Genomic DNA, 25,355 nt, shown 5'->3' with positions numbered 1-25,355 from the left:
TAAGAGGGGGAAAACAAGGCCAACCGGGGCTCCAGATAATGGCTCTGTTTGATCGAGGGATGTTCTTTCATAAAGCAAAGCCTACAGAGCTATAAATACATTATCTTATTTTCCTGTAAGATTTAAAGCCATATAAATTGCATATTTTTCCAGTGAATGCAGCTATGAATAATAATAATAATAATAATAATAATATATGTCATTATGGATGTTGGCATGTGATCTAATACTGGTGATGAAAACCCTGGTGGGTTTATATGATGTAATAAATACGTGAAAGATGATTTGGTCATTTTTGTTATTTTGTTTTGGATGTAGTTTACGTGTGTGTGGGGTAGTGTGTGTTTGGACTTTGTTCTTATACTGTAACAATGTTCTATAAAAACATGTGGTTCTTGCTACATATTGGCCACCGCACCCGCACTGGACATTTTATTTTGAATTGCATGTTATTTCTGTGCAAATTCCAAAAATTCTAAAATATATATATATAAAACCCAATCCTAATTGCACTTGTAGCCAGTATATTTTTCAAATTTCTATTAAAAAAAAAACCTGTGGTCTATTCAGAAGGGACTTCCTTATGATCTATTTTTTTTATAATAATATTGGCCAATATTTCCCCAGCATTCTCTTTACCTAAAAAGGCTTGAGTATTAAATTGCATTCTAAAAACTTAAGACCATTTCTATTCCCCTCCATACCCGCTCCCTGTTTATCCATCGTCAAGGAGTTCCTATCGTTACCTTCCTTTGGCTTAATAACTCCTATGTCTGAGCAGCTGCATCCAAATCTAGTAAACTGGCTTTTGGAGACCATCGTGAGTGATGGCAGCTGCTCTATGAACCCATTGCCATCAGTTGGCTTAAAAAATGAGATCTAAAAAAACAGCTATGGTTTGAATACCTAGCGAACCCGATAAAACAAATTGGCATCCCCATCCCAAATAACCAAAACGTCATCAATATATCCATGGCAGAGCTCCACGTTTGGGTCAAACGGATTATTATTCCAGACGTTATTAGCTTCCCAATCATTCATATAGAGATTGGCGCAAACTTGGTGCCCATGGCCGTACCCTGAACATACAAATTCGGAAAGCAACGAGTTCACAGACTGGTCTATGCCTAACACAGCCGCCACGGATCTAAGTTCTAAGTCCAAGTCTCCTTTTATTAACTCAGGGAAGATTACAAGATCTCTGTCTTGTGCGTGTTAATGATGACCATGTCATGCATCTTAGACGTTATCTTAAGAAGCTTCCTAAAAGACACGCTCATGATTTAATCCTAATAATAGTGATTCTTAGGGTTAATACACAGAGGACGATAAAAGAAGAATAACAAATTACAGGAAGTCGGCCAAAAGTAAGAGTGACTCACTTTCAAAGGATTGCGGCTTCAGATCCAGGGACTTCTCCTTTTTATTGTCTGACTTTTAACCCACTGAGTCTCTCTCCCTCGCCCCATGGAATCGATATATATTTCATGCTGTTCTCCCCTCCTTTTATTTTTAGAAGTGATATTTTTAACTAATAGAATCATTTAATAAAAGCTTTTAACTATTTTTTCAAAGTACTATTAGTTTTAACCCCTTAATGACAAAGCCCGTACATGTACAGGCTCAAAATGCATTTTAAATGGGTTTTGGGACCGGCCATTGTCCTTAAGGAGTTAAACACAATTTTGTGTGTCTTACAATGGCCGCCTCTATGTTTACGCATATTATATTATAAAATAACAATAGGTATGAAGAAAGTACCCCCTATTATCAGAGTAACGCAACAGATAGAAAGAATATGCAGAGAAGATAAAAATATTACATTTTACAAAAAAAATATTTTAGTGGTGATCTTCATGCGCCAAACTCAATTTAAATAAAAAAAATATTCTACACCAATATGTATTTTAGGCTAAATTATATTATTTTGTCAAAAGAATCATTAGCCGAAACCGTTATTTCGACTGGACTATCGCTATACAAATATAATGCCATTTTGTCAACTAAATGGTACAACTAAGGATAAAATAAAACAATTATTTAAAACAAAATGAAAAAAAAGTATTCAACTACAAAATGTGTTTTTTCACGTTCAAATTTTTGGTTTTATAGCACTATTTTAAGCCTGAATTACAATAATAATAATAATAATAATAAGAAGAAGAAGAAGAAGAAGAAGAATTATTATTATTAGTATTATTATTATTGTTGTTGTTATTGTTATTATTATAACAACAATAATTTAACATTAGATTTATTGATATAGTGCCAGCAGTTTCCATAGAACTTTGCAATCAGTGTCGCTAGGATACATTTACAAATAATAATAATAATAATAATAATATTGGAATTATAATTAAGGCGCATCAGCGTATTCCATATTCTCTACAGACGCTATATAAACCTGATAGCAAAAATAACAAATGGTGACATATGTGGCACTACCCTATATACACAGTCAGTCCTTGGTCTTGTGCCATATGCTAATCCCATGCATTAACATACCACTTCCGCCGGGAGGCTGTTCCACTTATCCACCACCCTCTCACTAAAGTAAAACTTCCCTATATTATATCTAAACGATGGTGTGCAACGGCTTGTTCAGTGTTTCACGGTGTCTAATGTAAGGAGTTTTATCGATATTCTTACTATCTAATATTAAAATATATCCTGCCAAGTTAGAATTCAGTCCTGGGTGAGATAAGGACAAGCGTCACGGTATTTGGGATTTAGCCGCTCACAAAAAAAAGCTCTATATGAAAGAGACAGCGAAGTCTTTGTATAACTGCCGGTTATTTCTAAAAATAGCAGAAAAATTCTACGTAACCCCCCGAGTGCCAGACTACTTACCAGCCTACAACTTAACCCCTCGTTCTGCTATAGAAGCAGCATCTGATTTATAATATTAAGCGCTTGAACATTTATTCGGATGGGGAATTGTCACAGCGGCCGGCATAAAGTAGCACCGTGTTCTGCGTTTACTTTTTAACAGGTAGAATGCTGCAATTTAATTAAAATTCCTGCTGATTTCCTGCCGTGATTTAATTTCGAACCGGGGTGCAGCGTCTGAGTACAGATAAGCAAATAAATATATTCATTAAAATGGCTGTGCCAGGTTTTTAATGTAAATTTAATGTGATATTGTTGTCTCCGGAAGCGGGAAGGCTAGCGGCTTAAAAACAGGAAGGAGCCGATGGCTAAGAAGTGAAAGAATGAGGGGAAAAAAGCTACTTTTGGCATGTTCTTAGGAGCTGCGTGAATATTGATCCCCATTAAATTATCGCCGCCCTGTTGTTACGTTGCTGATCGTTGCCGATTGGCTCAGGCAGCCTTTGTAAGGTTTGGGGGGGGGAGGGACTTCAGGACAGGAAGTTGATTTATGACATAAATTACGTCACAGATTTTGTTTTATGGAAATGGAGACGGTTACACTTATTGAGGAAAAGGATTAATTAGCATTTTCCCATCTCAAATATGTAGAATTTCAGGTGAAAAGCGTCGTCAGCCAAATTATTCTAGAATAGAGAGAATTTCTTGTTACTGACGTGCGCGGACGTGCAGTGTTTTATGGAGCGTGAGGTGTTAATGTAGGATTATTATGTGTCTGCTGGTACGGTAATTATCTCCTGACGAGCTCGCAGTTGCTATACTAGACAGTAATAGTGAATAATGATAATAAACGTACTGTGTATATATAAATAAAAGTTATAATGGGTAATAACATCACAGCAGCCGCTGGAAGCTGCCATCTTGAATTTTTATTTTACAGACAGATGGACATACCTGGAACGATGAGGGTTTGACCCGGAGTCTCAGGGTTTTTGCCCCAATTTCATGGTCGCAGGGTGACGGGGCAGATCCTCAGGGTCACGCAGTCCGCCTCCTTCCTATTCTACTCCGCTGGGATCTTCTATTAAAACTTCCAAATGGTGCTTTTGCCTCCGGTCTGTTATGGTTGATATCCCTGCTTGAATGCAGGTTGACTCGGGTAAGTGTATCTGGAAGTCAAGGTTTTCATGAGTGGTCAGATTAACACATTTGGCGAGTCACTGCATAAAATCTTTACCATGGACCATTAAAGGGTTAATATTGCAAGAGTCTCAGGGGCAGCTCATTTAGAGCGTTCCCAGTTATGGTGATGGAAACCGGTTGGTAAGGGGAAGCTCTTACAGAGAGGTCTGTCTCTTGAGAAGCTGTCAGTATAGAGAGACCGAGAGACAGCCGAAGAGTTGTTATAGTGAAGCGTAAGGTTTAGACATACTTACAATCGTTCCATCTCACCCAAATAAATAGAGCATTATTAAGGCCCAGCGAGTCTCTCCCGCCATCTTTACCAAAGGAAGAACTCACCGATTGAACTATCCATTATCCCGGGCCGGCCAAGGTCTTCCTGCAGTAGAAGCTGATTGGGGTTGGAGCTTCATAACGTATAATAAGGTCAAGGAGCTGAAACACAAACTCTCCTGCGAACTCTCCCGTTGGTGAATAAACCGCATAGAGTCTCTCTGTATCCTAAAAAAAGGCGACGGCCTACAGAAACCCCCTGGATGGAAGCGACACCCAACGAACAACACCAGGGACAGCATAGACCTAGTGACAATCTATCAGAGAACGGTGGATAAAACAAACCAGCTACGAACGATTAGTAACGAGCTGAAGTATCTGTTTCCACCATGATAAAAAAAAATATAATAAATTTTTTTTAAACTTATTTTTAATAATAAATTGTAACTTTTTTTTTTTTTTTAAGCCATCATGACCGATCCTTTCCTCAATCCATCTAAACGTAACAAAGGCAGTCTGGGAGAAGGTGCCATCCGTCTCGCTCTGCGTTGATGTGTTCGGCGTCGGGGTTCTTCTCATTGTGTGGGGCGTCTGTTCGACGAGACGAGACGCCTGGTTGAGACCTTTGAATAAATTATACGACTGAGGTTTTTCACAGATGGGGTGAAAGTAATGAATGAAAGAATTCACTCGCTTCGCTTTTGTTTGCTTTCACCTTTTTTTATGGGTGGTATTTCCACGTGGGCTTTTTCACAAACGCACAATTTCCCATTGTCATAATATTTGATCTTTACTCTTTTGTCCCTTTTTAACAGAGAAAAGCTGCAGTTTCTACAATATACCCCACGCACTTAGCACCTGCATCTACTCTCCGGAACACGTTCTTTGTTCTATTGTATTCGCACAGAATTTGATCTTTTACGTGATTTATAATCTAATTTTGGTTCAAATGGCCAGATTTTTAGAATTATTCCTGCATTTTATTCCGCTTTATTTGTATGATTCCGGAAGGTTATAGGTAAAATAGCGGGAAGTATACTTGGTATTTGGTGAAATAAAATAAAATGTATCCTTTGTGAAGATAAAATACACAGAAATAAACATTTTTTTTTTTTTTTTTTTACAATATAAGCATTTCTGAAATAATTTTATCTCATTTATTATAACAGATTTTATTTTTTTTAAGGGCCAGTTTAACGTCCTAGGCAGCCAGATTACAGAAGAATGCATATTAAACAAGTTTATGATAAGTTTAATATGTGTGCTTTAAAGGGTTGAAAAGAAATACCTTGGGGAGAAGCTGCAGCTTCCCACCTCTGCGGTCCGACGATTCTCGATGCTGATTGGCTGCTTTAAGCATCAGTGGCTGGAAAGCTTTAACCTGTCACTAAAATAAATATCTTAAATGCCATTTAAGTTAAAATCAAGGTGCTGTTGAAATTTAACGAACCTTTAGATTTAAGTGAGTTTCAGACACTTTAGGCAACAAAGAAAAGCTGCGGATCGAAGGCTCGACCAAGAGATTGTCTCCGGAATAGACGAGATGGTTGCCCTAAGTGTGGTTCCTGTAGAGCTGGAAGAAGGGGTGACGCGGCTCCACGTGTCATACATACATGTCATTACCTAACATCACGGGTGATCCAGTGCATTAGAACAGATACACTGTTACCTTTGATACATTAGCCTAGAGAGGTTTCCGTGGAACGTCTCACTACTTGTGTCTCGGGCTTGGTGATGGACGCTGATATATTCCGAGATGCCCGGCCCTGACAGTGTACTCATTCTATCAATCAGCGGAAAAAAACATCCTGATATGCAAAACGCCGCGTTCGGTATTCACATAAAAAACAGACCCCCCCCCCCTCAGAGGGTACGGGGGGGGGTAACAGGCCGGGGCATTCTTCCACGGAGACCTTCAGATTTGTCATATGAATGCAAGTTCTCACCTGCATCTGTAGCGGATCGGGATAAGCCCTTGGCTTTCCACCTCAACGAATTAAAAAAATGACATGAACAACGCCCTTCCATCATCTTCTTCAGACAGTCGGAGACGGACGCCCCCCTCTACCAGCACTATACTGTGGGAAGGGGGTATAAACTTGTAATTAAGAGTTTCAGGCAAAAAAAGGTAAAAGCCCCAAAGATAAAGTAAATATCACAAGATTTTGAGCAATCTAGTATCTGTAAATCCAATATATATATATATAAATAAAATCATCAAAAACATTTTTTTCTTATAGAAAATTCTAATTTTAAGATTTGCCCTTGTTTCTAAAACTAACATCAGAACGTTTTTAAAACGTCATTTTGGCTCTCTATATACACAAATCACGAGAGGGAGGTTGAAAGGGTTTATCCCATTTATTATTCTACAATCTGACAATTTTGACAATTTAAAAATGATGGACCAAAAAAAAAAAAAAAAAATTAATTCTGGACCATAAATTTGCCCAAATAGGAAAAAGTAGAATTATAACTTTATAAGCTTATTAAAAGTAATGGAAAATGCACAAAAAATATATATAAAAAAGGAAGGAAATCAAAAATAGGAAAGTGAGAGGACGGGAAGGCTTCTCTCTGCACTTTTAACGAAACACGTCGTGTTACACAACGTCCTGAGATTCCTCGCCTGGGGCAACGAGGAGCTCTGATGTAACCCGAACTGATGTCATAAGTAAACTCCTGATGCCTCCAACGGCCATCTAAGGCAATTACCCATCGAGGGTCTTCGGCTTCGTACAACCGCCCTGTCAGCAAGAACCGGAAGCTGAAAAGCCCCATCGCCTTGGCGTTGAATAAAAGATGTCTACTCCTGGTGTCCCAACCCTTCTCAGAAATAATGTTTGCTATAGTGCCACCATATTCCGCCGCGATGTACAATAGGATTAACTGTGGAACGGCACATTTCAATGAACTGGCCCCCGTGCTGCCCCTGCGCCCCCTCTCCGAAAGAGCAGAATGGGGATAATGGTTAATGTTATCATGTAACTATACCACTGCTTAGTAGCGAGACTCAAAGGTGGCAAGCTGACCTCGGAAATGGCTAGCTTAGCTTTCCAATAGCTTCTACCTTCCTCTTTCTTAATTATAAAAAGGAGCCTTATGTAACAAAATGTACATTTAACATAAATCATGACAAAAACCAGTTTGCCACACGGAAAACGATTATTTATTGTTTTAAATAGCGCCATCATATTCCGTAGCGCTGTACAATGGGTTCAATTTAAACATTTCAATTACAATACATTTTATTTCTAAACAAATCTCTACCGCTGTGTCTGCTGGGAAGCTTCGGCTCTTTGTTCTAAGTTCCCAGCTTCGGATATTAAGCTGGATTCTTACACAAAGGAACTAAAACCTGTTCTTCAAAGATAATACTTTACAACAACGTGTATTTAATACCCGGGACCCAAGACTCAGACCTTAATCAGTCGTTGGTCTTAGATTCAAAGATACCTATTACAATGTAACACTCCGGGAAGAGCCACTGGGCGGAAAGCAATAAAACTATAGGTGTATATATTCTCCCAGCATGGCATTACAACGTATAGAGCGCATCGTTAGTAAGAGTAGTACAATTAATCAAAGAAAACCTGTCTAGGCGTCTGGAGGAGGAGGAGGAGGAAGAGGAAGAAGATGGTCCAGAGAGGAGAAGCAGTAATGGAAATCAGTAACTGTGAACAACAACAAGAAGAATATTTAGTAATAACCAATATATAACACCAATAACACAATTGCAAAAGAGTTTCCTAACGATCAATAAGCCTTTTACACTTAAGCTTGGTTTAGCAAACACAACGTGCCGTTGGAATGCAGGAGTGATGGGAGTGAACAAGAGTGATGAGAGTGATAAAGGGTGTCTGTTTAAAAACATATCTATGTTTATAAGATAGAATTAGATAAGCTCCAAATGCGGTTCTTTGTTGCCACCTAGTGTCCAACAAGCGAAGTGCAGGTGCACCGAATTAAATTACATTTATCCTAAATAATCCATCACTGATACATCTCATTCTCAAACATGCAAAGACGTTTATCCCGTTAACCAGGAAACCAAGCAAACCAGGATTTAATCAGCAATTTCACTTTATTGCAAACATATGTTACCGTCACGTGAACCTAATAGATATTAATAGATGGTGGTAATAATTGCATTAATATATTGTATTTATGTAGCATAATCTGTGATCTATATGGATCTACAGGAATGAATGAATGATGATGATGATGATGATGCCAATTACAACTACCAGAAAATCTAGTTACAGAGGAAAAAACATAGTGACCTGGAGACCCAGGGAAGCAGCTCTTCAACCAGAGACTCCGGGTCAACCCCAGAGAGTTCCCAGTTAAACGTCATATGTCTTAAAATTGAAATAATGCTTCATCAGAATACATTGTAACTAAGAAAAAATTAAGTTCATTTAGCAGCGTACGCAGACATTTTGGTGGGTGTTTGATTGGTTGTTGGGAGAAAAGTCAAAATGCTTACTCTAACTCTATTGTTGTTTTGTTATTGTCCTATAGACTTGGGAAGGCCCCACCGGTCACTATTAAAACCTTATTAACTCATTACAGACAAACCTCTTTCTTGCGGCCAAATGTCTTCGCGCATTTCATAATCTGGCGGTGGAGGTGGGGGTGGGAGTGAGTCACCAAACTCCTGCAATGAAATACCGTTTTCTGTAGAAAAAAAAAAAGAAAAAATACTGAAAAGCCTAATAAAAAAGTTTCCAGGCACAGAAAAGACATCCTATTAACAATTTCATTAACCCCAAAGCTGTATACAGGAATGTCGGTCGGCATTGACAAAAGCCCGGTTTTATCCCCTTTGTTTCCAAAAAACATCCCTTTATCCGAAGACCCGCAGGCCACCATTGTTATTAGCTCTATGTGATGATGTCATTTCTGCATTAAGTATATAACCGCTATATTAGTGGGGGTCCTTGACTAATTTATTCATAGCTACTGTCATAACGTCGATATTTATAGGGGCAGTGAACCCAAACAACACTCGTTCTACCTCCGCAAAAAGAGTTATTAAGGTTAAAACAGGAAAATGGGGGCTAGGCTTCAGTATCCAGCAGAGAAGACGGGTACCCATCCATATTGATCCCCTCTATTGATATATTGTCTAATAATTACATATTAACCCATATCACATCATTCAGCAAGGAAAACTTAATTTTCACTCAATTCGTTAGAGCATCATGGAATGCTCTGCCCGATGGACACAACAGTGGTAGGATTTGAATAGCTTGTTTGGATAAACAGTAACATGGAATTTATAGCCATTGTACTATATAGACTTTGATGGTTCCAGTCCTCTCCATCTATCACCACTCCACGCAGAACACACGGGGGTCATACCTTCCTCTATGGAATTGGGAAACCAGGGTAAGTCATTCATTTCGTAATCGACAGGCGGAGGCAGGTTACTGGGCTCTGTTGTAGAAGGGTAGTCAGAGAGCTCAGCGTCTGGAGGAGAAGATCCAAAGAGAAAAGCAAATCATTAGAATCAGGAAAAGCTTGGTTTAACTTATAGAGTGCAGAGGATGACCTGAAGTCTCTGGGTGAAGCTTTGCTTCCCCGGGTCTCTGGGTCACTTTCTTCATTCTACAGGCAGGGAAGCAGTGTTAAGAAGGCATGGAGGGTAGGCATCGCTAAAGACTGTCTATCCCAGTCTACATGGCTGGATAGCCTCAACCCCCACGTAGGTCAAGATACAAGATACAGATTACTATTCCTAGCTTAGAATTATACTCATGTTTTCATGAGTGTGAGTTTGAGTGTTGGCTGTATCTGGAGTAAAATATCATACTCTAAACACACCGTATTGGTACTCATTCATTATTGCCAAGTGGTTCATCTCAGCTGTCGGGGGCTCTGAATCCTGGTGAACGGATGAAGGTGGAGGAGGAGGAGGAGGAATGAAGTCACATATTGTGCCGTTAGGACGAGGCGATACCGGAGACGGCGTGTCGGGAAACCTGCGGAGAAACCATTTAACAAACAGGGAAATCAGGCACTTTTATTCGGTCCGCTGTAGGCCGCAAGTGAGAAACTTTCATCCCAATGATTTATTTTTGCATATTTACAGCTCAGCTAGAAAGAAGGGCCACAGTGGCTCTAAGTAATGCATTCTTAGATCTTCGATACATTAAACGATACATTATGCTGCGCCAACAGGGGAAACGCTCCTTAAGGGATTATATGAAGTAATAGGAGGCGTTTTATGGGTTAAACGGTTCTCGTGTATCATCTTTATATGTATAAGGAGAGACTTACTGTGCTGTTGATTGTAGAGGAAACTTCCCCTCAGGAAGCACAGGAGGAAGAATAGGATCTTTTAATCGAGAATTTCTCCTACACAAAAGGGAAAAAAAAAATATAGTATTTTTGCTAAAGGAACCCTGGATTTTTGCATATATATATATATATATATATATATATATATATATATATATATATATATATATACAGAAAGAACTCACCCCAAAACGCCGCCCTGTGTCTGTGATTTCACGCTAACCTTGCGGGACATGGTTCCGGTTCTCGAGAACTGGGAATCTGAATCCTGCGGAATCGAGAAGAAATTCTACTTTGTGGCGGCCATCGTTTTTACAAATTTTTGGGATTATATGAACTACGTTTAAAGAAAAAAAAAACTATTGGTTTTCTGTGTTGCCAAAAAAAAAAATACTCCACAGAATAACAAAAAACAAAATATCCACTCAATGTGTTTTTCGTTGGTCAATCGGTATAATTGTTGCGAAGATAACTGATCTCATGGAAGCCAAGATCAGTGGCATTATGTGGCAGATCCAGCATTATCTAACAATTTCCTTTCTCACTATGCTTCTTTGTTGTGTATATTGTTTGTATTTGGTGTCATCTTGCGGTCAGGTTTACAGGAAGTGGCGGGAAAGCCAGCTAACTGTAGGCAGCCATCTTGGATCTTTACCAAACCTCAGCTGATCTTCAATGAGCTCTGGTATTGAGTATTGAGTTACTACATAGAATCGTTAGGGTGGGCTATTAAAGGGTTAAAATTGCGTCTCAGGGTCCGCTGGTTTTGGCATGCTGATAGTGTATTTACTGGAAACCTACAGCTTCCGTATTAAAGAACAGCTGAGTACAAAATATCACCGCTATTATGTGGCGTCAGTGATGCTGAAAACGGGGAACTTTTTGGGTCTCTGTTCCGAAGATCCTATTTCTGTCTTCAGTACCTACTTCTCCTTTTCACTCAGCTTCAGTTTTCCCTTTGTGGTTTCGATTGGCGCCAGAGATTTTTGCATGTTTTCAGAGAGCTCCATCCGTGGGAGTTGCGGAAGTCAGCGGAAAATCAGACTAGTTCGTCAATAGGCATTGTTGGCGTCTGAGGGAACGGGGAACCATGGTGTGTTCCCTCCGTGAGACAAACCGAATCGGTGCTCGAAACCCCTTAGTGAATAGCTCAAGCTATACTTAGGTCAACTCTCACGTTCCTCTCCTCAGCTTCTCATCCCACCTTTCTTCAATAGGCTCGGCCAGGACCAACGTTTTCAGGAGCATGTAGCTTGCACACTAGAGGTTCTCCATCCATACAAATACGTGTAACCTTGAGTTTAACGATACAGAGATCATGTGATCTATAATCCAGAAAATCCTTACCGTCACCCCGCGACCCACATGGTCGAGACTTGTGAAATTAATAGGCACTCGGGTATAGGAAGTCGGTCGACCCGGTTTCTCCTCACTTTGGATTTTCGGAGGATGTTTTGTTCTCTTCCTTGTCGTCAAAGTCCCAATTTTGTGACGGGAAACCCTTTCTGTGTGAATATCTACGAGCTAGAAAAACAACACGCGTATTAAGCAGTTTTACGTGATGACAATAAATTTAACTTGAACAAATCAGCAGTACTAACGTTCTCACGGAACAGCTGGCGTCTTATAAAAATGATCGTAAAAATGAGAAGTTTGATTAAAACGCGTATTTAAGAATTCCAGAAAGCCGTTGTTTTAAGTATGACTCATCCATGGTGGGAACCATACAAATCGTAAATATTAACACAATATTTCAGTTCCATCACAAAATCTTTGCCAAGATCAAAGGTTCTATCATAAAACCAGATTTAATCCTTATGGGTTTTTTTCATGACAAGAGTCAGCCATTCACCCCCAATGACTGGTCCATCCAAGCACCACAATACATACTAGTCACACATAGCACAGTTCAATGATACGCCTTCTTCTCCCGGTATAATGACCCATTCACCGTAAAGGCTTAGGGCATGATCTATCTTCTATTTTAAGCCACCTGCCACTCACACATACTCTCTCTTATCCCCTTGCCTCTACGTCACCTGCCATAACGTCCATGGGCTTTTCCACATCCATCCTTCCAAATTCCATGCTCGATGGACCATGGCACTGCTGTCACTGCCTTGTTATTGGGAAGGACCGTACTTTATTAATACAATTATGGGTGGAGGGTAGGATAAAGAGGTGAATGCATTCTATGTAATATTTTCTGAGCTTAGTCGACTAGGAGACTAACCTGGGAGATAAGGCGGATTTGCATCTCATGTCGCACCAGGGTCTGGCTCTGCTCCTCCAACACGTAGGCCACATGGCGGGCAGCCACCTCCACCTGGCAAGCCACACTGGCCAGCGTCTGGGTCACTAGGGACATGGTGTCCTGCAGAGCCTTCTGCTTGTCAGCAGCCTACAAAGAAAGCGGCTTTCAAACCATGGAACCTTCCAGAGATTTAAATGTATTCTACCAGCACCTTGCGGGTATCACAAGAGAAGAACCCCCCCCTTTAAACAATTCCTTTCAATTTTACTTTATTAATCACACTAATAATAATAATGTATTTTTTATATTACATGCCAGCTGGAGTTTCACCAAGGATTCCAGATTTCACCCTTGACCCTGAAGGTGAAGCTGCAGATCCACAGCTGCAGCAGAATACCCCTTTTGTAGTTCAACATTACAGGCAAATAGCGGAGGGTGGGTAAAGGGGCAAATGCCTTTGGGGTGATCCTGCAGAATCCCTCCATACACTTGCAAGGACACCACGGAAATTTAGAGAGAGCTCTCGGCTATCGAATGCATATAATGTCTGGAGTGTTCCTCCAAGAAAATATTTCCCAGTCCTCTCTCTTTCAGTTCCCTTTCTGTCGCTCCAGGGCACCCTCACCTCCGTGTAGTTTTTCTCACAGTAGTCCGCGATCCTCTGCAGGTTATGGTGGCCGTCCCTCAGGGTCTGTGTTGCCTCAGCGATGTCTCTGTAGTGGTCTTTTGGGCTCCGGTCCATCGTAGAGACCTCTTCAGCTTGTTTTGCCCCGTTGGACATGATGCTGCAGCTCATACAGACCGTGTCACTGCGTCTCAGAGAGTGTCTGCGGCTCTGAGAAACTTCCTCAGCATAAACCACAGAAAGTGCTGAGAGAGAGAGGCGCTCACGCAGAAACGTCACCGCTACGGGTAATGCAAGTAGAGGTCTCACTCGGTTTATTGCGCAATACGCAAATTCTGACATTTATTAACATCACATACATACAGAGAACACGTTACAACACTAATGACATATGACACTGTGTGGCTTCCACCTTAGCGATCACAAGTGGACGTTAAAGGTGCTGTTCCACTTAGGCATGCCCAGACTGCCACTCTAGCACACCATATATATATACACATTATATAGCGCCAACAGATTCTGCAGTGGTGTTATTTAAAATTGACAATTTAAAAATAACATTACATTAAGACATACTGGAACAGAAGGAGAAGGCATGCTCACAATCTATCGGATGTAAAAGTTGTTTTGAGCCTACAATGAAAAGCACTCTTTGTATCAAGAGAAATTGAAACACTAAATAATTTTTTATGTAGTCATTTTTCAAATATTTTCACAGGGCTGCCATACACGCTGTTAGCGAACAATAAGAAATGCTATGGATGTAATTAACTTCTTGCGCTACCGCGTATCAGCCACTAGGGGGCCATCAATTTACACTGGCCTAATTATGTTACCTAATTATGTTCGTTAATTACCTGATTATGCCAGGAACATTGTAAAGTTCAATCAAACATATTTTATGGTGTAAACCTGCCGGTTTCAGTAAAATCACAGTCTGCAGAGTATTTTAATCAACGACTGTAGTTGGTTCCCCGCAATGCTGAACAGTCAACGTCAACTGGACGCTTTTCTAGATTTAATTAATTGCCGAATGACTTGATAGTAATGATGGTAGATTGTGTGCATTGGATATATGTTATTTGATGTTGCTCTGCGTTGTAAAAGTTATGTTTGTAAGGATTTTCAGAGTGGAAATTTTCTATAGAATGTATCAGGCCCGGTGCCGGATTAACCATCCCATGACCCAGGGCAGTGCCACCAGCTCCCTTACTGCTGAGGTAGCGCAGCTCTCCATAGTGTCAGTGGGCTGGTATGGGGAGATCCGTGATCTCCACTTTAACCACCCCATGGAGCAGTTGTGCTATATGTAGCCTGGTGGCCCAGGGAGGAGAAGGTCTCCATGTTATGCCGCAGAAGGGCTGCCACCACCTGGACTTGCCGGCCTAGACCTAGTTGGCTTTGGCCGGAATCCGTCACTAATCAGATCACCTCTGTTTGGGCTTCGAGCTGTGTGGCATACTTCACAACATTAGTAAATGCCAAGGAGGAACAAAGGGAGCGGCGGCTAATAACATACCCCCGGAGTATCCATGTTTAAGAGGGTTATTCCCTCTTTGGGACCCAAATCCCTCTGTCCCTCTTTCCTCCCCCCAATGTTCCTCGGAGTGTTAGCTGGGTATGAGGGTCTCACAAGGTTCTACTAAGCAGTGACTGTTGATGTATACCCTGTCTCGGTTTTATTGAGTGAAAATCAAAAAGATGAAGTGATACATGTCGACAGTTTCTTTGGATCACTTTATGCAAATCTGACTTTTTGATGTAAATGTACACATTCGTGTTCTGTAATTATTTTTCTTTGTGGCTGTGATATATCAGATTTATGCGTCCAGCAGCTAAACGACTGCAGTACTGCCTGGGGAAGGAAGTAGGATTTTTGCTTTCACTTCTCATTAGTCCGTATGACTCAATCATACTTTTGTTGTGCTAAATTTTAGCCAATTCTAGAAAACGTCCATAGACATACATATATATATATATACACAAAAGGTTCACAGATCGGTAGACCTCCAGAATATGGGAATCTAAATATTTAATATTCAATGTTGTACATTACATAATATCCAATTTATAATCAAATTTATTTAAGAGAACCACTAAAAAAAATACATGTGCGTTTACAGTAAAAAACACTTAGAAGAACATGCAGGCAACAACATTCCCTGTGGAGGAGACGCAAGACGTAGTTCAGACAGCATAAAAAAAAAGTATAAGTGCCCATATACAACATTTGTTGTTAAAGCGGCCATGCGTCCGACACAATGTTATGTATTTGATGTTAAATCACTCCGTATACTGTATATTCCTGCTGAGCTGTAAGCAGGTTAGACATTAAGCCCTTTATCAGATTATCCATCTGTGGTCTTGAGGATCGTGGGAGGAATCAGACATTAGAGCTGCTGGCCCAGAGCATCTCCTACAGAACATCTCCTGTTCTCCTGCGGAGCAATATATGTATACATAAATCTCCAAAATTTGTGGAGATTCAGGTATAGCCCTTAAAAAAATCCTAAATCCAATATCTGATATTCATTGAAAATTATTCCAGACTCCTCCACCAAGCATCTAAAATCTTGAATACTACCCGAGTCTCTTTTTGATCTTTCCACACTTGATACTGGATCTCCTGCACGTCAGAGCCTTCAACTTCACGTGATCTTCAGGAATTCTTGACACAACATCAAACTTTATCTCCTGGAGGATCCTACAAACCAATCCTTTGGGGAAATCACATAAAGAGTGCCTACATAATACGTAGGACACTTACTGTGAGATGGCTCAGGACATGACAGAGAAGGATGTGCTGAAGATGGAGATCGAACAGTTAAGGAAGGAGATAAAGACAGAGAGAGTCCTGGTAATGTATCTCTTCATCATCACCATTCCATGCCCTACAGCATCTCAAGACTATCTGATGGTTCCACGTTACTTCTTTGTTGTTGGTCATTCATTTGTTTTTCCCCCCAATGTAATTGGTCAGGGTAATTCATCGTACTGTTCTATTCCCTAAACCAAAAGGGCTTTATTCACTAAATTAGAAGTAGGCAGCTGTGTTTGAAGGAGAGCTGTGCTTTCGACTTCCGTAATTCACTATGCATCCTATTGTCAATTTTAATGTTTTACTTCCCTTTCGTAGCAGCGCCACGGAATCTGCCGGTGCTCTATCATTTGAATGTAATACATTGTAGACGAGGAACAGCTGACGGCGACCAGTTGGTTACCCCCTGGTCTAATCAGTTTTTCAATGATTCTCATAAAAGAGCCCCAATAAGTACATTTCACGGACAGGTGGGTCAACCAGAACCTAAATGCCAAATGTACACTAACCACAGAGCCAGCTGTGAAAAAAACTACAAATCTCCCAAAAACACAAATTTGAGAAAATTCTTATCTTCTAAAAGAACAGTAAACAAAATACAAAACGCGTTTCCCTATAGAGAGAGTCCTTCTTATTGCTTCATATAATGGCTGCTGATCCTCGAAGGGCAAAATATAAACAGATTCAAGACGATGAAGAATGTAAGCGTCGCGGGCGTTTTTTATTTTTATTTTTTTTTTATTTTTTTTAACGCCTGGAAAGAAAATAAGGGATTAAAATGTAATAAAACTAGAAGATTTCTAAATCAAAGGCTTAGAATAAACATTAGCTTAGCGAACTCATCGTTGTTACAAAACCTTCTGTTTGGTTTGGATTATAGATTGTGATTAGTAATATGTATTTGTTTCTGTAGGTTTCCAAATCGGCCCTGGAAATGAAAACCTATGTGGAATCTCTAGCAACAGAGGACCCCCTATTAAAAGGCGTTCCAGAGGACAAAAACCCCTTTAAAGAGAAGGGGGGATGCTGTTTATGCTGACAACGATCAGATAATTCATAGCGCGATGTCACAAACTATAACCTCATCCTTCTTTCAAATAGTATTTTGGTTCTAAAATGTATCCTAATATTAAATACAGTGTAAAGTGTTAATGCGTCTTTTATATGTTTTTATCGGCCGTTTATAATCTGTTGTCACAAAGGCATCATGTATTTAAAGCTAATGCGAAAAATTTGGCTTTAGAAAGTTTTCATTGTGTGTGTAAATTGTGCAGAATTACATCACGCCAGCAGATTTCGTAACATTGTTACAAAAAAATGAACAGAATACAGAATCCCCCCCCCCCCAAAAAAAATAAATCAACAATATACAATAAACACGTTACGACATACTAGTAGGAACGTAGAAACCATATGAGACAGCAGATCAGCCCCATTCGGCCCCCATCTAGTCTTAGATTCAGGACAGAAGATGACTGCTACATTGAACTGATCTCTAGCGGTTGGTAGAAGTAACCGCTCTAGTTGAAAACATCTTTTAGTGGTCATCACTCCAGCCATACAAGAAAATATTGGAGAACCACTGTATTTTTATAATAAATTAATTTTATATTAAATTAAATGCATTATATATTAAAATTAAATCAAAGTAAGAAATTCAAGTTGTCAAGCACACAGCATTTGAATCGCGACAATAAACAATTATTTCACACTTAATTTTCTCCAACCTACCACATGACTTTTGCTGTCAAAATATGAATTTCTTATAAACAATAAATAATAATAATGACAATAATAATAATAATCAACTGGGTAGAGGGGGCTGATGATGCAGAAGGATCTGTTTGTTTTTTTTCTAGAAGTTCTCGGATTACAGAATCCCTCTTGCTAATCGCTCCTTTAAATCAGACTTCTGGGGCTAAATCCTGATATTAACCAAGTCCTTGCTAATCCGGTAGCAGCTGCTTACGCGTCCCGTCAAAGGCTGCGATTTATCTTCTAGCGTCTTGTGTTGCAAAAGGTCAGTCCCATGTAGGTCAAAATGACATCATTACAAGTGGTTTTATGGTCATATTACGGATGACATCCACTACTGTTCAAAAGTTTGGGGTCACTTAGATGGTTTCATGGAAAACAAGGACATTTCTGCTGTAACATAATTGCAAAAAGGGGTTTCTAACCCTTTCGTGCCACTGGAACACAGGAGTGATGGCAGTGATAAAGGGCCATTGGAACACAGGAGTGATGGGAGTGATAAAGGGCCATTGGAACACAGGAGTGATGGGAGTGATAAAGGGCCATTGGAACACAGGAGTGATGGGAGTGATAAAGGGCCATTGGAACCCAGGAGTGATGGGAGCGATAAAGGGCCATTGGAACCCAGGAGTGATGGGAGCGATAAAGGGCCATTGGAACCCAGGAGTGATGGGAGTGATAAAGGGCCCTTGGAACACAGGAGTGATGGGAGTGATAAAGGACCACTGGAACACAGGAGTGATAAAGGGCCATTCGAACACAGGAGTGATGGGAGTGATAAAGGGCCCTTGGAACCCAGGAGTGATGGGAGTGATAAAGGGCCCTTGGAACACAGGAGTAATGGGAGTGATAAAGGGCCCTTGGAACACAGGAGTGATGGGAGTTATAAAGGGCCATTCGAACACAGGAGTGATGGGAGTGATAAAGGGCCCTTGGAACCCAGGAGTGATGGGAGTGATAAAGGGCCCTTGGAACACAGGAGTAATGGGAGTGATAAAGGGTCCTTGGAACACAGGAGTGATGGGAGTGATAAATGGCCCTTGGAACCCAGGAGTGATGGGAGTGATAAAGGGCCCTTGGAACCAAGGAGTGATGGGAGGGTTAAAGGGCCCTTGGAACACAGGAGTGATGGGAGTGATAAAGGGTCCTTGGAACACAAGAGTGATGGGAGTGATAAAGGACCACTGGAACCCAGGAGTGATGGGAGTGATAAAGGGCCCTTGGAACCCAGGAGTGATGGGAGTGATAAAGGGCCCTTGGAACCCAGGAGTGATGGGAGTGATAAAGGGCCCTTGGAACCCAGGAGTGATGGGAGTGATAAAGGGCCCTTGGAACACAGGAGTAATGGGAGTGATAAAGGGCCCTTGGAACACAGGAGTAATGGGAGTGATAAAGGGTCCTTGGAACACAGGAGTGATGGGAGTGATAAAGGGCCCTTGGAACCCAGGAGTGATAAAGGGCCCTTGGAACCCAGGAGTGATGGGAGGGATAAAGGGCCATTGGAACACAGGAGTGATGGGAGTGATAAAGGGTCCTTGGAACACAGGAGTGATGGGAGTGATAAAGGGCCCTTGGAACCCAGGAGTGATGGGAGTGATAAAGGGCCCTTGGAACCCAGGAGTGATGGGAGGGATAAAGGGCCCTTGGAACACAGGAGTGCTTCCGGGGGATTGGTTTATGGATTAGGGTTTTATCACACTTTTTTTTCCTGTTATATTGTAACAATGGGATAGCTTCCTATGTATTCAAGTCAGGGCTTTAGAAGTATGTTTTATTTACAAACCCATTTGCTTTTGTTTATAAACACATTATTATGACTTTAAGGGCTGTAGAACCCTCTGATACCCTCATACCCAGCTAGCATTCTGAGCTCCTAGAAAAGAGGGCATCAGGGGAGGAAAAAGGGGCAGAGGCATTTAGGTCCTAGAGGGGGACTGGCCCTTCTAAAGAGGGACACTTAGGATGTATGTCAATTAGTAATTACGTCATCTAAACCTCTAGGTAAACTCCAGTCTCATTCCATAGCTTTTTAAAAATAATATCTCTCTCTTTGATCATTCGGAATTTACATTAAGAAACATAAGACACATACAAATGACCAGTAACCATGGATACTACTTAAAAACTACTAAACCACTAATTTAATTCCATAAGATTTCAATAATTGTAATAAATATAAGAAAAGGTAATAGCAATTATTGTATACACAGCAGAAAATAGGGAGTAATAGAGTTATTTAGCTAACATTGTGTATGGGGAATAAAGGAATAAAATGAAACATTTACCTTGCGAATGATTAAAAAAACACTATTTTAAAAGCTGTGAAGGGCCCTGTGATAATGAAGCAAATGCTGGGGGGGGCAAAATAAAGATGGGGAAGCCTTTGGCGGCAAATTTCGAGGAAGCTCTCAGCACAGTCTGCACCACCCAGCCAATTGGGGATCACGTTACTACCGCAATGCATGCCGGGAGTTGTAGTTCACCGTCTCTGTATTACCAGTATTCACGGGAACGGGATATGTGGTTAATGCGATGGTCCGTGCGGTGATTCAGCATATTGTGCGCCCGGAAACCTTCTATTACCCCGTCTAGAAGCGCAATGCACCCCGAAAAGCCCTCATCGCCACCGTTTGAAAAGAATGGTGGGCTTACCCAGCGTCCACCAATAATAACGTGCGACATCGTAGATTGGCATCTGCCGCAGCCAATGAGCTGTAGGGAACGTTACAACACTTTGATCTGACTTATCACAGTTGTTATGTAATGTTATTGTGTGTTTAACAGGCAAAGGTCGCTGTATGAAATGTTAGCTAATGATCTTAATTTATTTTGTCAAAAAAATAATAAATTAATTCCCTATAAAACGATGAGGTTCCACCGAGATTTGAACTCGGATCGCTGGATTCAAAGTCCAGAGTGCTAACCATTACACCATGGAACCAGTTAAGCGCAAATCTGAGGCTGGCTATGTCTTCAGTGATGCAATAGGACATTTATTGGAGAGCTGATTGTTAACAAAGTAGAACTATATATATATATATATATACACACATATGTATATATATATACATACATATATATATACATACATATATATATATATATATATATATATATACTGGTATATGTTTTCATGCGGTTCATATTAGCTATTTCGATGTGTTCTCTTACCCAGGGTCATTTCCAAGTTACTGCCTCTCGGTTGAAGAAAGGGTTAACCAGTCATAATATTAGTTATATAGTTATATGAGTTAAAAAAGAACAAAGTCCATCAGGTTTAGCCCTCTCAAATACCAAATGTGTTCCATGGGAAGGTAAAAAGACCTTTAGCCGACATAACCCCAAGAAAAAAAACACAAAAATCACTCTCAACACCAAAGAAAATTATTTTTTGTCCCCCTGGATCTTTAACTATGCTAAAGTTAAATTGTTTTAACCCTGTACTAGCTAGCCAGGCACCCAACCATTTTTATTAATTGAAACTGCTAAAACCATTTCACTTGGCAGTGCATTCCACAGCTTAACTGCCCCGACTGTAGAAAAACTTCTTCCCCTTACATTGAAAAAATGCCTCCATGATGTGTCTAGTTTATATAAACTGGTTTCCATAGTTGTCCTGCATATTCAAGATTAAGTCTTGCCAATTAAATATGAGAAGACAGGTGGAAAGTCTATAACCAGGTTCTCCTTAGTAGATATCCCCCATTGCTGGGAACTCTCCGGGTGAACAGCTGCTTCTCTGGGTCTCCGAGTCACTACGGGCAAACCTGGGTCGCGTGAGCGGAGTTTTGGCACGCCCCCACTCCCCGCCCACTTCGGCAACATCAGCGGACCGCCCACTGAAGCAAGCAGGACTGCCCACCAACAACAGCAGGACCGCCCACCTGCATCAGCGGGACCTCCAACCCAGCAAGGGTAGCCGGAGCTTAGAAAGTTTCCAGGTCTGGATATCCCATATAAGCCGACATTCAATTTATAATTCAAATTCTTGTCTTTTTTTTTATCCAGATGCATAATATTACATTTTTCTATGTTGAAATTCAACTGCAATTTTGCTGTTCAGTCTCAGGCTTTTGTTTAAATTCCTCTACAGGGAGAGGGCATCCATTTCTGATTATCTGGAGCACCCATGGCCTGCAGTGAGATAAAGGATGAAATGAAAATACGACTCCGCGATATACAAATTCGGGAGACGGGGAACCCATTATATAGAAATGGGCTAGAACTGAACCTCAAGCTTGGCCACCAATGCAAGGCTGGTCTGCTGTTCAACAATCATCACTCTGCGCTGTACTATGATGTCATCCTACAGCTTTTATTCTGTACAGAGACATCTAGAGACCCTGCAACAATGTTTTCATTTTGTTTGTCTCATTTAGGCAGAAGGCCACAATGTTTTGACCTTGTTGGTCCTAAAATAAATTGGCCGTGCTGATTAGCATTTCTCGGCATTCTATTTCCTTCTAATAAAAAAAGGGTACAAATTATTTTGGGATCCTGACATCATGGCCAGAGATATTGCATAATAAAAAGTTCATTGCTCTGGTTTTTTTTTCTTCATCAATAGGGGCAATGTCTGTTTGCTTACTTCTGCTTGCTATATTAGGGTTTCGGACAAAGCAGAACACAGTCGATGAACCTTTGGCTAGTAGAATAGCAGCGATGAAGGGCTTCTTTCTTCTTCTTCTTCTGCTGGCACCGGCGGCAAACTGCTGGGTTATCGACAAGTGTGCGTTGGCTCAGAAGCTGAAAGAAGGGGGCGTTATCGGCATCAAAAATTACAAATTAGAAGATTGTAAGTCTTTTGTGTGAATTTGTTATTTCTGGCTCCAAAATCCAAGATTTTTTTGTATTCTCTCTATAACTTTTACAGTCTTCATTTTGGACCTTTTTCCCTCTATTGTTGCTTTTATTATATTTCTACTTTTCTGCATAGCTATTCACAGCCCTATAACAAGCCTTGTTAGCCTTAATTCTGCAATCCATCTGTTGATTGCAGTTTCTCCCCAGACCATGCATGGCAAATGTATATTTATAACAGGCATGTCCAAAGTCCGGCCCGAGGGCCAATTGCGGCCCGCGTTCCGGGCTGATAAGGCCCCACAGATAAGTTGCCAAAATGAATAGCATGCCATTTTCAATAAACTTTGCATAAAATAGTTAATTTGAATTTAATTTTAATGGTTAAAAGAATGTCAGGCAAAATGGTCGGCCCTCGCACATGTTCACTTCATCAAATCTGGCACTCTTCGAAAAAAGTTTGGACATGCCTGATTCAGATCATCTGTTTAGTAGAGCAGACTGACAGATACATTACGGTACAGGATCCATAAGAATAGAGGGACCTGCGAGTAATTATTTCGGAGGTAAGCAGGCAATGCAACAAAGTGTCGGAAAAGGCGTTGCAGGGTGCTGGGGTGTATGGCAGGTGGCATAAATAGCAGGAACTCAACAGATCTCTGGTCAGACCTCACCTAGAGGATTGGGTATAGTTCTGGAGACCCCAATATGTCGGGATTGGAGGAAAGAAGACAGAGAAGAGATATAATAGGAACATTTAAATTCTTAAAGGGATTTTAAAAAAGTACAGAAGGGGAGTTTATTTCAAAGGAGGAGAAATGTTAGAACACGAGACCATCATCTAAAATTAGAGTATCACAGTTTTTTTCAGGAAATTAAATTCTCGAGATATTGCGAAACAGCTGTTTATTGCACATTTATTGTTTTTTTGTATTTTTTCCCTTGAACTGTTTTATATTGTTCCACCTGTAGATTTATGCTTGGCCCACTATGCTAGTGGCTACGACACATCGATGCATACTAGCCGTACGGAGTATGGCATCTTCCAGATCAACAGCTTCTGGTGGTGCACTGACGGAAAGACCATCGGACGCAAGAACATATGCGGAATGCGCTGCTCAGGTAATACGGGACAGGTGGCGTGCGAGTCCCCTATTACATAAACAAGAGCTGAAAATCACCCCCCTTCCCCAACCCTGTCTGCAGTGAGGTGGGGGTAATATAAAATAATTATGTTTTGGGGGGTATAGAGCCCATCCTGTTCTCAGTGGCATGGGGGGGGGTTGAAACATGAGAGATACTCCATGATGTCCATCTCCTGCCCGTTGGGATGGGGACAAAGCATGGACAGTAAAAAAACGCTTATCACTCGACTTTTTAGTGAATGGACCCAAAAAAAAGTTCTAAGGAGTTCTCACTAACCCTAGGAGCTCCGAACAAAAGGACCATAGATAATTAGGGCCACTTTTATTATTTTGGTGATCCCCTCACTTTATGACCCATCGGGTGTTTATGAAGAACATCTGACAAGTCTAAGAATCTAAGAAAACAGTGACAAGTCAATATATGGAGTAACGAATCGTTATGTGCTTTATTTCTTTGTTAGATCTGTTGGATGAAGACGTTACAGATGACATAAGATGTCTTAACAGGATTGTAAGAGAACCCAAAGGACTGGAATCTTGGTAGGTGCTGCTTACCCATTAAAATAGAAGTATTAGCCCTGACTCCTTATCACACTGCCTCTAGTAAACACTAGAGTGGCTCAGTCTTAATCACCCAGTTGGAGACTCTGACTGATGAAAGTCAATGGACCAACTTCATTAGCGTTGCCGTAAAGCAGCAGCTCAGTGAGGTGTTTGAGTAGGAAAGGCTCCGAAAATATCACATGACCGACAACAATGGCGGCCTCCAGGCCTGGAGATAAAGGGAGTTTATTGGAACAACATGGGGTCTTACGAGGGTGGCTAATAGGAAAGCCATTGAACCTCCTATAATTCCCCTGTTAGCGTTTCCGTATTGTTACATTCTCTTTATTTTGTCTTTATGTTTTCTTTTCTAGGATTCCTTGGGAAGTTTCCTGTAAAGGAAAAGACGTAAGCAGTTTTTCCGATGGATGTTAATTGGGAACCTGCTAAAAAAAACCCTGAAAATAAATAAATTGTGTTTCGACTGACTTCTCTGCCCATGCTTTCCTTACACCAATAAATGCGATCCTTGGCAAATGGTTTCCAATTCAGAATTTTGTGGACTTCGGGGGGTGGGGGGTGGGTGGCATGTGGTGGGTTGTATGGCTGGTAATTAGCACAGTTTGTTGATGATGTCATGCATGGATATGGCCGTGAGGTCACTTTTTTCACACTGAACTAGCATGGTGGTTACAAATATGTCCCATATATATACTATACTATATACTAACCATATACTATATATATATATATATATATATATATATATACTAACAAGAAGAAGGACATGAAGTGATTAAAAGTTACATTGATTTGAACATTAAA

General features: G+C 40.6%; 3 protein-coding genes and 1 non-coding gene across 4 annotated transcripts; 2 read left to right on the top strand and 2 right to left on the bottom strand.

The window, feature by feature from the left end:
• Positions 1–7,430: 7,430 nt before the first annotated feature.
• Positions 7,431–13,946, bottom strand: ABI3 (ABI family member 3). Its single transcript, XM_053452760.1, has 9 exons — positions 13,470–13,946; positions 12,824–12,991; positions 11,938–12,114; positions 10,776–10,858; positions 10,570–10,647; positions 10,114–10,271; positions 9,652–9,759; positions 8,866–8,964; positions 7,431–7,958 (listed from the first exon to the last, which is right to left on the bottom strand). Exons 1-9 carry the CDS (start codon positions 13,809–13,811, stop codon positions 7,882–7,884), a joined length of 1,290 nt encoding a protein of 429 aa, XP_053308735.1. The 5' UTR covers positions 13,812–13,946; the 3' UTR covers positions 7,431–7,881.
• Positions 13,947–16,066: 2,120 nt separating this feature from the next.
• GNGT2 (G protein subunit gamma transducin 2) lies at positions 16,067–17,439 on the top strand. Its single transcript, XM_053453563.1, has 2 exons — positions 16,067–16,326; positions 17,201–17,439. The coding sequence occupies exons 1-2, from the start codon at positions 16,243–16,245 to the stop codon at positions 17,324–17,326; spliced, it is 210 nt and encodes a 69-aa protein (XP_053309538.1). The 5' UTR covers positions 16,067–16,242; the 3' UTR covers positions 17,327–17,439.
• A 3,472-nt stretch (positions 17,440–20,911) lies between these two features.
• TRNAQ-UUG (transfer RNA glutamine (anticodon UUG)) lies at positions 20,912–20,983 on the bottom strand. Its single transcript has one exon. It is a non-coding gene; the product is annotated as a tRNA-Gln (tRNA).
• Positions 20,984–22,656: 1,673 nt separating this feature from the next.
• On the top strand, positions 22,657–25,084 carry LOC128471382 (lysozyme C-1-like). The gene is made up of 4 exons (XM_053453319.1): positions 22,657–22,837; positions 23,815–23,964; positions 24,449–24,527; positions 24,905–25,084. The coding sequence occupies exons 1-4, from the start codon at positions 22,705–22,707 to the stop codon at positions 24,963–24,965; spliced, it is 423 nt and encodes a 140-aa protein (XP_053309294.1). The 5' UTR covers positions 22,657–22,704; the 3' UTR covers positions 24,966–25,084.
• Positions 25,085–25,355: the final 271 nt, after the last annotated feature.

The sequence above is a fragment of the Spea bombifrons genome, chromosome 13 (genome assembly GCF_027358695.1).
Source record: "Spea bombifrons isolate aSpeBom1 chromosome 13, aSpeBom1.2.pri, whole genome shotgun sequence".
Classification (NCBI taxonomy): Eukaryota; Metazoa; Chordata; class Amphibia; order Anura; family Pelobatidae; genus Spea; species Spea bombifrons.
Note: the sequence above shows the minus strand (reverse complement) of the source record. Positions and strands in the feature narration are given on the sequence as shown.